Source organism: Orcinus orca, chromosome 5 (genome assembly GCF_937001465.1).
Source record: "Orcinus orca chromosome 5, mOrcOrc1.1, whole genome shotgun sequence".
Taxonomy (NCBI): domain Eukaryota; kingdom Metazoa; phylum Chordata; class Mammalia; order Artiodactyla; family Delphinidae; genus Orcinus; species Orcinus orca.
Genome location: NC_064563.1, coordinates 65,859,924 through 65,871,703, shown reverse-complemented (window position 1 = coordinate 65,871,703; position 11,780 = coordinate 65,859,924). Strand labels below are relative to the sequence as shown.

Here is an 11,780-nt window from a genome sequence, read left to right as displayed (position 1 = left end):
ATTCTTTAAAATTTTTTAGAAACTTTTACCAATGCAGGAAAAAGTAGATCTTTCAAAGGCTAGCTACATGTCTTTGGGGAATGAGATTTTTAACTAAGGAAAAAGTTCTACCATCAAATATTTAACGAGGGACTTCCCTGGTGGTCCAGTGGTAAAGCAATCTGCCTTCCAATGCAGGGGACGCAAGTTCGATCCCTGGTAGGGGAGCTAAGATCCCACATGCCACGGGGCAACTAAGCCCTCACGCCGCAACTACTGAGCTCGAGCACCACAAACTACAGAGCCTGCGCGCCACAACTAGAGAGAGAAAACCCACATGCCACAACTAGAGAGAAGCCTGGCACTGCAACGAAGAGCCAGTGTGCGGCAATGAAGACCCGGCACGGCCAAAAAATAAAGTTAAAAAAAAAAATTTAACGAAACATGCTGCAAAATTTATCATTGCTCCATGTGACGAGGTTTATGGAAGCAGCCAGAATGCACATGTGTTTTGGTTATTTTCTCTAATAGGCTCTCAGTGGTGGCCTGCAGCAAACATGGGATTACCTCAGCAGCTCTCCTTTTCCCAATGTTCCAGCCATAATACTGCTCCACAGATTTTGCAGAAAAACAGCTGGCATCTTCACCTAGAATGCACATATCCAGCAAACTCTGAATAAAGTTATGATTTAAATAAAATCTTATTTGCTGGAAGCATGTCCAAAAGTTTCTTTAGACCTCTTTATTGGCTATGTTCCTTAACAGGCAAGTTCAGATGCAACATAACACACTCATTCGTGTGTTCTCAAAACAACAGCCCTCCCTGGGAAATCAGCTTCTCTGGTAGAGAAAGTATCATGGCAGTAGACTACCTATTAAAATAAGTGGAAATGGCACTCCACTGGGAACAGGAGACCTGAGATATAGCCTTGGCCTTGCCATTCACTAAGCTGCCTTGGGCAACCTATATCATCTCTCTGGGCTTCAGTTTTCTTAACTGTAAAATGAGACCACTGGGAAAGACAGTTCCAGAACTGCCTTTCAGCTCTAATATTCTGTATTTGTATCTGAATTTTTTTAAAAATTTTTTTCTTGCTGGGCTAGAAAAATCACTGAGTTTACTTTGAGCTACCTCGAAATGACCCCTTTGAGGGGAAAAAAAATAGTTTCTTTGCTATTACAGCTGGAAAAAATAAACAAGGTAGTCTGTACTTGGCCTATTGTTTCCATATTCCCATGAATGTGAAATGATAATCTGCTTCATCCCTTCCCTCTAAATGTTCGCGGGTGATCTTGCCCGAGAGCCGAAGCTTAAGTATCCACAGGCTGTCGGTCATGCCCTTGGTGAGGGCTGTTGATTCTGTCAGAGCAATTGGGGCTGAGAAGCAAACTGTTCAGTCTTGCTGACAATGGGCAGGGATAGAGGAGACATCACTGCAGGAGGTCTTGACAGTTGTTTATTTCTACAGAGTGAGTGTTAGATGAAAGATAAAAAAATTCCTTCTGCAGATCAAACCGTGCAAATAGTAAGACTAACTGACCAAGATACTAATTCTAAAACCCTGCAAATGAGCTACAGCTGTAGCTAAAACCTCTGTGATAACTACCATGTCAGTATTAATTACAACACCAGGCGATTCAAGTTGACTTAATATCCCAAATACTTCACAGCTTTAAAAAAAATGCATCCATATATTCAGTATTGTCTTACTTTTTGCAGTGATTAAAGGGATCTTCTTTACTACTGCTGTTAAGAGTTGCTGGATAGTCTCTAAATGGTCTATCCTGAGAAGAACAAAGAAAAGAAAATTAAGGTAGGGAATACACAGAGCAGTTTCTAACTGTGTGTGTGTGTGCGCGCACATAACACATATGAATTTATGTATATATTTCTCCTTTCCAAGGGAATTAAAATTTAAACCAACTATATTGGTATGTCCTTCCTTCTATGCATAGCCTTCTTTATAAATGAAGAGCATTCAATGCTTAAAAAGTCAACACTAAGATGAAACCCCAAGAACGACAAATTATGCAAACCTGACATTTCATCTATATTTTAAAATTAAATAGCCACGTAATCTTTTTGCAATGTGATTGTCACTAGAGTAGGGGATTCTATCATACAATGCCTATCTTAGGGTTATTACAGTTCATGCTGTCACCTGTTATATGAAAGTGGCTAAGCTTCTACCATTCCCAGCAGTTTGAAATACTTCAAAATATGCAGTCAGAGATGGGTTCCCAATTCGGAAATTAGAAAATCTCTAGGAGTATTTTTAGAAGAAGCACTGATGGGCTTCCCTGGTGGTGCAGTGGTTGAGAGTCCGCCTGCCGATGCAGGGGACACGGGTTCGTGCCCCGGTCCGGGAAGATCCCACATGCCGCGGAGCGGCTAGGCCCGTGAGCCATGGCCGCTGAGCCTGCGCGTCCGGAGCCTATGCTCCACAACAGGAGAGGCCACAACAGTGGGAGGCCCGCGTACCGCAAAAAAAACCCCCAAAAAACGAAGCACTGAGTCTGTATGGGCCATGAAAAGGCAGCTGTTTAAGATTAGGCAGGTGTGTGGATACTCCGACACAAAATGTATACACACCTGAGTAATTACATCATGAAAAATTTCATACCCAAAGATTCAGCAAAGAAACTTTGTGTTGGTAAGCTCAAATGGAGGGAGATCTGTAATTGCAGCGGAGGCTTTTGAGGCAACAAATCAAGTGCTGCTCAGAGGTCACGTCAAGGGGTTAAATGAAGACTCCTGAGCTGTGCAGCAAATGGTAATACTTGTTCACCACACACAGACAGAAGGTTTCCACCCATCAAAGGGCTTAACTCATACACACAACTCTACACATATGCAGCTGTCTCGGGGATGGTTTTTTAAAAGTACCATAAACACACCGAAAGCACAACTCCCTTAGAGAGGACTGAAATAATTACTTAATGACATAGTTTCCCAGCTCAGAACTTTCTTCTGTTTTCACTGCTGTGTGACCATCCTGAGAGGGGCAGCTTGGCACAGGTGTTTCTGGTTCAGTCTTCACTACAAGGGAAGAGCAACAATGAGAGAACTGTTAGGGTTCAATGATGGAAGGACACGTGCGGGCAGAAACAAAAGCTCTTCCATGGAAACTCAGTGAGGACACAGCTGCTGCAGAGACATGGCCAGGGCGCTGAGACGGCGCCTATCATCACAGGATCAGCAGACAAGGGGAGAACTGTTAGCCTGGGTCTCATGACAAGGTGGGGCAATAAAGTGGCTTTTTAGATATTTCTTAGAGGGCCAACCACAGTGCTATGTGAGATCTCTCTCTCTCACACACACACACACACACACTTGAACAATGCCACATTAAAATACAATGCTGGCCTGTTCTAAGTTCTAATATCCTTTTGCTTATCATCTCTCCAGCTAAGTTTATCAACTTTTAGCATTATCTTAGTGTTCTAAGACACAGGGCAAAAAGCAAACATCAGATATGTTGTGCTTGGAAAAATCCAAGCTAATCACATGCAGCCTTTTAATATCACCAGATCTACTGATGGAAGAGAGCAATGTCTCAGGAGCATTGTCTTCCTTTACTTTCACAGCCTTCTTTGATCAAAATACTGTGAATACACACTCGCTGCTTCTGTATCAGCATCCCTGCCTTCAGTCTCTTCCCTAACAACCCATTTTGTACATGAGCACCAGAAAAATTTCCTAAAGGACCGTGTTAGTGTCATTTTCCTACTCAACATCCTTCAATAGTTTCATAAAAGCAAGGGTCTACAAATGAGATCTACTAGTGCATCTTTCCTTTTTTTTGATGTATAACATAACTTGCATAAAATGCACAAATACTAAGGGTACAGTTTGATAAATTTTACCTACGTATTCATCCATGTACCCATCACTCCAATCAAAATAGAGTATTTCCAGTCCTCAACCTGGCTCCCTTACGCTTTTGGCATTCTTTCCTGCCAAAGATAACCACCTTTTGTCCACTTTAAATTTCATATAACTGGAATCATACTGTGCTACCCTTTTGTGTCAGCATCTTTTTAGCTATTAAAAATAACAATGTAATGGACCTTTGGGTGGACATACACATGCGTTTCCTAGCAGTGTATCTGCTGATAGGGCAGATATATGTTTAACTTTATTAGAAACTGCCAAACTGATTTCCAAAGTAATTATATCCATTTGTAGTCCCATGAGCAGTGTATGTGAGTTCCAGTTGCTTCACATCTTTGCCAACACTTAGTAATGTCAGTTCTTTTCATTTTGGTGATAGAATAGTATCTCACTACGGTTTTAACTTGCATTCCCTTGATGACTGATGAGGTTGAACAACTTTTCATTTCCTTAAGAGATATTTCAATATCCTCTTCTGTGAAGTACCTGTTTACATTTCTTGCTCTTTAAAAAAAATCGGTGTCAGTCTTTTTCATATTGATTTTTAGGTCTGTGTATATTCTGAACAGAACTCCTTTGTCAAATATATCAATTGCAAATTATCTTCCAGGATGTGGCTTGACTTTCACTCTTAATTTTGTCCCTCTAATAAAATGAGGTTCCTAGTGTTAATAAAGTCTAATTTATCAATCTTTTCTTTTATGGCTAGCTTTCTTGTGTGCTCTTTGCCCAAGGTCATGAAGATATTCTCATATTCTTTTAGAAGCTTTATTGTTTTACCTTCACATTTAGTCTATGATCCAATTCAAATTAATTTCTGTTTATGGTGTAAGGCAGGGGCCAAGTTTTGTTTCCCCAAATGGATATATCCAATTAACTCAGCTCTATTTATTGAAAAGAACATCCTTTCCCTACTGAGTCTGCTGACTATATATGCATGAGTCTATTTCTGGGCTCTTTTTTCTGTTCAATTATTCTTTTTGTTTCTTTTAAAAAAATTTTTATTTTTAAACAATTTTAAAGGTTATTTTCCATTTGCAGTTATTACAAAATATTGGCTATATTCCCTGTGTTGTACAATACATCCTTTGAGCTTATCTTACAACCAATAGTTTGTACCTCCCACTACCCCACCCCATATTCTGTCTATTCTTGAACCAATACTACACTATCTCAATTACTGTAGCTTTACAGTATATATATATCTGGTGGCCCAAGTCCCCTGGCTTTTTGTTCTTCAAGACTGTCTTAGCTACTCTAGGCCTTGCATTCCCATATACATTTTAGATTTAGCTTGTCAATTTCTGCACAAGCACAAAAACAACAATGTAGGGATTCTGACTGGGACTGTATTGAATCTGTGTCATTTGGGGGGAGGATTAATAACATATCAGGTCTTTCAGTAATATAATTAAATAATATATTTATAATTTATTATATTTATAATGGTATATCCTTCCATTTATTTAGATCTTCTAAATTTCAGAAATGTTTAGTGGGTTGTTAGCAGTTAATTTCTATATAGAAATCAAAATGGCTTTTGTATGTATACAGACTTGTATTGAGTGACCTCGCTAATTTCACTGTTAGCAATACATCTTCCCCCAACCCCTAGTGATTCCAAGACTTCAAAAAACAAAAGGAAGGCCTCAGAAAAAGTTCAGATACTCCAGTTCTATAGGTGCAAGTATAGTCACTGTATTTACTTATTGTTTGGCCACACTGCATGGCTTGCAGGTTCCTAGTTTCCCAACCAGGGATTAAACCCAGGCCATGGCAGTGAAAGCGCCTAGCCCTAACCACTGGACCTCCAGGGAATTCCCGCAAGTATACTCACTTTAATCTGGCACGCAAACAATTACAAAATTATATAATCAGCATATTCAGGCTGGGATAGCTATTCTACTGGAGAAATGAAAACATATGCTGAGACTTACATATAATAGCCCCAAACTGAAAATAACCCTAATCTCCACTAACAGGAGAAAGGATAAACAAATTATGGTATATCCATCCATCCCTACAATGTGGAATACTACTCACCAACAACATGGTTGAATCTCAAAAACACTGCAGTGAGTGAATGAAATTGGACACAAAAGAACGTATGTTCTTCCATTCACATAAAGTTTAAAAATAGACACAAGTAATCTATCATAATAGAAATCAGAACAGTGGTTGCCTATACGGGATGGGAATTGACTGGAAGGGGGCACAAGGTGATGGAAATTTCTATAGCTTGAATGCAATATTGGTTACTTGGGTTTATGCATTTGTCAAAACTCATCAAATGGTATGCTTAGTATCTTTGCACTTTACACAAAATTTTCCTCAATTAAAATCAAAACAGAGATGCTCTGGCCCCAGTCCAAAATTAATTGAATCAGAATCTGTATGAGGAAGGCCTATGATATATACCTACTGCTGAGAAGAAACGCTGGTCTAGATTAGTATCAATTCTTCCATCAGGACTAGCTAACTTTTCCTATAAGGAACTAATCAGTAAATATTTTAGGTTTTGTGGGTCATATGATCTCAGCTAGAACTACTCAACTCTTGAGGTTGCAGTGCACCTATGGACAATATGTAAATGAATGGGCATGGCCATGTGCTCATTAAAAAACGAGCAGCAGACTGCAGTCAGCCAACCCTTGCTTTGGATGGTCATGCTCTAAGTTCCAAATCCATCTCTTCATAAGACTATTATGAGACATCCTGGCATGCCTGGAAAGTATTTCAAATTCTGACTGTACTGCTTTCTAGTTTTCTAGACTTGGGAAGTATGGACTTAGTATCTCCAAACTTCAGTTTCCTCATTTGCAAAATGGGCGTAATAGCTGTCCTAAAGTACTGTGATAATTAATGATATATATATAAAGCAGCTAGCACAGTGCCTAGTACACTTTAGGCTCTTACACATGGTAGCTATCATTATTGTAGATGTTACAAATGTCAAAATGTGTTAACCCACTGCACTATCTCCATCTACTCAACAGTCAGAAATGTCCCCACTGCCAGCTGCCAAGGTCTGGCCCTACCTACAGCTCCTTTACCGCAACTACATACCCCAGATGAGTCCCTTTAATTGGTCTACTCCCCCAAACAAACCCTCTGAGTCTTTGTCTCTACTGTTCCCTTAATCTGGCATGCCCCTTGACCCCTCCACAGCTAAAAATGCTTCACTCTAAAGTCCAGGTTATAATCCATGTCCCATACAAAGTGCTACACAAAAGTGCTACCCACCTAAACACCCCCAGCTTCCCTGACCAGACATCCTAGATTGAAATACTTCAGCATTCATTTTCCAGATCACTTACCCTGCATGTATCAATCACTGCTTGCTGTCTACTGCAACTCTCTTCAACCTGATTATAAGTTCTTGGAGGGCAGAAATGATGCTTTATACATCTCTGTATTTCCCTTAATGTCAAGTCTATATATAAACACTCTACATATTTTTGAAGTGACCGATTCATGGATGCTGAAATTCAAGGGAGTCATATTACAGTAATGTCTTGCACAAAACTTCTGGGCAAATATACTGTGGGAAACTACATACCTTTTGTAACAGTTGCTGGAGCAGAGCTGGGGACAACTGGAGTTGGGGCAGCTACAGGCAGAATGGCAGGTGATTTGTTGGTAGGAAATGACTGAACCACTAACAGGCAAAAAAGGAGGGGAGGATATAAGAAATATAGAAATTATTTTAATGAAAATGATCTAACTCCCAGGTGGTAGCCCCTCCTTAGGCTACTAGCACAAAAACAATTTCAGTACAACAGATATGGTCCTTTTTTAATACAGTGATTGACAAGGTGGCTGTTTCCTATTAGTACCAGGGTAAATGAGCTGGTATCTTCAACTGTGGAAATGGGAGCTTGTCACTAAACTCAGAAAATAAAAATCCAATTAACCTGCACTCATAAATGCTTAAAATGTAACCCCCCTACTCAACTTAAGAAATGGGCAGTTATTTAGAAGTCAGTGGATCATTTGGGTTTTACTTTCAGTCCTAGAGGTGGTGCCAGGGAGTATGGTGACAGCTCAAGGGCAGGCTAAAAAAGGGAGGAGCGGCCACCACGTGACGGAATACAGACTCTCCCACCAGACAGACCCAGAGACAACCACACCCACAGGTGAAGAACTCACCTTTATTCACAGGCATCAGTATAGTCTGCACACCTCCAGATGTGTTTACACTGAGTGGTTTGAGCTGGCTGGGGATTGTCAGAACAGCCTGCTGGGGATTGGACTGACTGGAATGAATCTTTAACAATCCTAAAATAAGTTGGAAGATAAAGCCAAGCTGAAGATCAGATGCTTCCTTGAAGTTCATGCCCTCTTCAGCATTCATATTTTCTCACAGGAGGACATTCTTAGGACATTTACCCTTTCAATAAAGAAAGAGCTGGAAGCATAAGCCAATGGATGCAGCTGATTTCTCAATGAAGCAATGAGGCAACAATAATGATTTATTTTTACCCTATCATAAAGTAATACAAAAACTTTTGGAAAAGTGGGAATAATAGCAAAGAGAAAAGTCACCCAGAGTCCTACTGCAGAGACAACCAGTATCATCATTTTGAGATAGTTCTTTTCCATGTTTGTTTTATATGACAATTTATTTGTTTTGTATATAGCTGTGATACGGACAAACTGGATGTAAAATTTTGTATTTTGATTTGGGTAACTGTCATTTTCCTACTTAAAAACCTTCTCTGGCTCTGGACTGCCTAGAGAATGTTTCCAAAATTAGTCAAAGCATTCAGAGTCCTTTTTTTTTTTTTTTTTTTTGTGGTACGTGGGCCTCTCACTGTTGTGGCCTCTCCCGTTGCGGAGCACAGGCTCCAGACGCGCAGGCTCAGCGGCCATGGCTCACGGACCCAGCTGCTCCGCAGCATGTGGGATCTTCCCGGACCGGGGCATGAACCCGTGTCCCCTGCATCGGCAGGTGGACTCTCAACCACTGCGCCACCAGGGAAGCCCCCAGAGTCCATTTTAATCTGGTCCTAATTTATCTGCATCTTCTTTACAACAATCTTTACATATCTAATACTTCAGTCTGTCTATTCACCATATCTTATAATTTCCTATCTCTGTGCAGCCTTTATTTTTCAAACCAGATATTCTCCACTTATTTTAGAAGGGGTCATCCTCTCCCACTTTGCTTTAAAAGAATTTCCATACTCCCATTTCCATTATAAAACTATTCTAGACATTCAGAGGGCCAGTAAAAAAAGTGACAAAAAGGAGTACACAAGATACAACACAAACACATATTATAACAACTACTTAAAAACAGCGACAGACAGGACTTCCCTGGTGGCGCAGTGGTTGAGATTCCAAGCTCCCAATGCAGGGGGTCCGGGTTCGATCCCTGGTTGGGGAGCTAGATCCCACATGTATGCTGCAGCTAGGATTTCGCATTATGCAACCAAGGAGCCTGCCTGCTGCAACTAAGACCTGATGCAGCCAAATAAATTAATTAATTAATTAATTAAATATTTTTTTAAAAAAACAGCGACAGAGGCTAAAGATACTTTAAGGCACTGGAATGCAGTTAGCTTGAGTTAAGAAAAGGAATAGTCTTGGGCTTCCCTGGTGGCGCAGTGGTTGAGAGTCCGCCTGCCGATGCAGGGGACACGGGGGCAGGGAAGATCCCACATGCCGCGGAGCGGCTGGGCCCGTGAGCCATGGCCGCTGAGCCTGCGCATCCAGAGCCTGTGCTCTGCAACAGGAGAGGCCACAGCAGAGAGAGGCCCGCATACCGCAAAAAAAAAAAAAAGAGAGAACAGGAATAGTCTTAAATACTTTCAAGAACAAAGCCTTAAATAAACAAGAAAATCGTTCTTTGGAATAGATGAGTGTTAGATCAGTCAAGTAGTAATTACTTAACTGAGATGTGCCCTCCAAGAGTACAACAATGACCTGGTTTCTTCGTATTTTTAAAATTCTTATTTCTATCAAAACATTACATGCTCATCAGTTGAAAAGTTAAAAAGTGCTAAAAGGCATATAACTAAAAATAGCCATCCTTTGCTCCAACTCCCTGTCTTCATCTGGTTCCCCAGTAGTATACACTTTTAACCTTTTGGTGTTTTAATATTTATCTCAGCATTTTTTAAAAGAATGTGTATATTGTAGGCCTTGATTCATTTTGATGTTACACACTGACTTACTATTAAGGTAGATAAGCACTGTAAGGCATTTTTACCCGCTCTTCCCTCTCCTCCAATATTGGTCTCTATCGATCCAAAGAATATCATGATGCTATGACTCGATCTCATTTTCTGGAGTTAATAATTTCCTTCTTTTTCATTTGCTTATTTAGTTCTCCTTCAACATCTTACTAAAGTCTTCCCATGTCCTTCAAAAATGCTATAAATCACCCTTTATACAGCTCTCCACATGGTCAAACCTCCTAAATAATTTACAGTTCCATTTTTAAAATAAGAGCTATCCTTCCTGGGACTCTCTGATATGCTCTAATTTGGACTGTTGCTTTCTAGGCCTGCTGCAAAGCCTTCATTCGGGGAGCGCCCTTTCACAGTTACCCTGGGAATTCCCTTTGCCTTCCTCTCTATTTTTGTCCTCTTTCTTGGTCTACACCTCTTCACTCTGGTGAAACATGTATTTTAGTTATGTTTTGAGACAAGGTCATAGAAAATACATTTGAAACACTGTCTGTCAGAAAATATTTCTACCCTCATACTCAGTAAAGATCTGGCCAATTACAGAATTCTAGACTACAAGAATTCCCCCCTAGAACTTTGAAAAGCAATATTCTAGCTTCCAGCACTGCTACTGAGAAGCCCAATGATAATGTAATTTCTGAACTTTTCTGTTTATTTTTCTGACAGCTTTTCAGATCTTCTCCTTGTCACTGGTGTTCTGATTTCATGAACAAACTGTCCCGTCTTGTGAGCCACCTTTCACTCATTGTGCTGGACACTGTGCCTCTTGAACCTGGAAGTTCATGCCCTTCAATTTGGGGATAAACTGTTTCATTTCTTAGATCATTTCTTTCCCATTATTTTCTGTTTTCTTTCTGGAATTCCGTTTAGTTTCATGTTGCCAGGGCTCCCTAATACATCATCAAAGTTTCTTTCTTAGTGTCTACTTCTTGGTCTATTCCCTGTTTCCACCTTGTGCCCCATAGTTTAGTCTAAATGCTGTAGCCAGTGACCTGTTAAAAGGAAAAGGCAGCTCGTGTTACTCCTGAGCTGAAGACCCCGCAATGGGTTCTCTTGAAGTAAAAATCAATGTTCTTACAGTGACCTACAAAGGCCCTATGTGATTTGGCCCCCACCACTCTGACTTTATCTCCTGGTTCTCTTTCCCTTGCTTACTCTGCTCTAGTCACAATGGCAATCTTGTTCAAAACAGTTTGTAATGCACACAAAAAATTTAATTGAAAAATTAAAGGTTATACCTCAATTAAAAAAAAAAGGATACACACACACACACACAAAATGGTCAGTAGAAAACAGTTTGATTCTCTTATGAAAATAATATAAAGTTTCATCAGCAGTATCTCAGGAAACTAGAACTTAAAGCAAGAGACTTCATTTAAAAATCAGAAAAAAGGAGGGCATTCATTTCTTAAACTAGTAATTCCTTCTATTTCTACAATTTCTACTCCAGTGCTAACCCAGTACCTCTAAACATTCAGTTAGCAGAGAACAAGCACTCCCCACATAAAAACTTGGTCGATTTTAACTGGGAGGTAGAAATCATGGGAAAAATAAACCAGCCTTAATCTTTTGGTCTCTGCCCAAAAAGCAAACAAAACATAGGGGCTTGATTTAGACTCATGTACGGAATCTAGTGATAATAAGAAGAACAACAAGAATATCCACAATCTTTTTTTTTTAATACCCAAGAGTCGTTAAGATGATTTATTTAT

General features: G+C 40.0%; 1 protein-coding gene across 9 annotated transcripts in view; it reads right to left on the bottom strand.

Moving 5' to 3' along the window:
• The window catches only part of YEATS2 (YEATS domain containing 2), a 109,338-nt gene that overhangs the window by 7,605 nt on the left and 89,953 nt on the right, over nt 1-11,780 (bottom strand). For 7 of the 9 annotated variants that reach the window (XM_033403128.2, XM_033403131.2, XM_033403127.2 and 4 more), the window contains 5 exons: nt 8,024-8,152; nt 7,434-7,532; nt 2,917-3,019; nt 1,691-1,764; nt 547-626 (listed from right to left, as the gene is read on the bottom strand). In XM_033403128.2, coding sequence (XP_033259019.1) covers nt 547-626; nt 1,691-1,764; nt 2,917-3,019; nt 7,434-7,532; nt 8,024-8,152 — 485 coding nt within the window. The remainder of the gene's footprint in view (nt 1-546; nt 627-1,690; nt 1,765-2,916; nt 3,020-7,433; nt 7,533-8,023; nt 8,153-11,780) is intronic. The other 2 variants (XM_033403136.2, XM_033403135.2) reach the window with 2 other exon arrangements.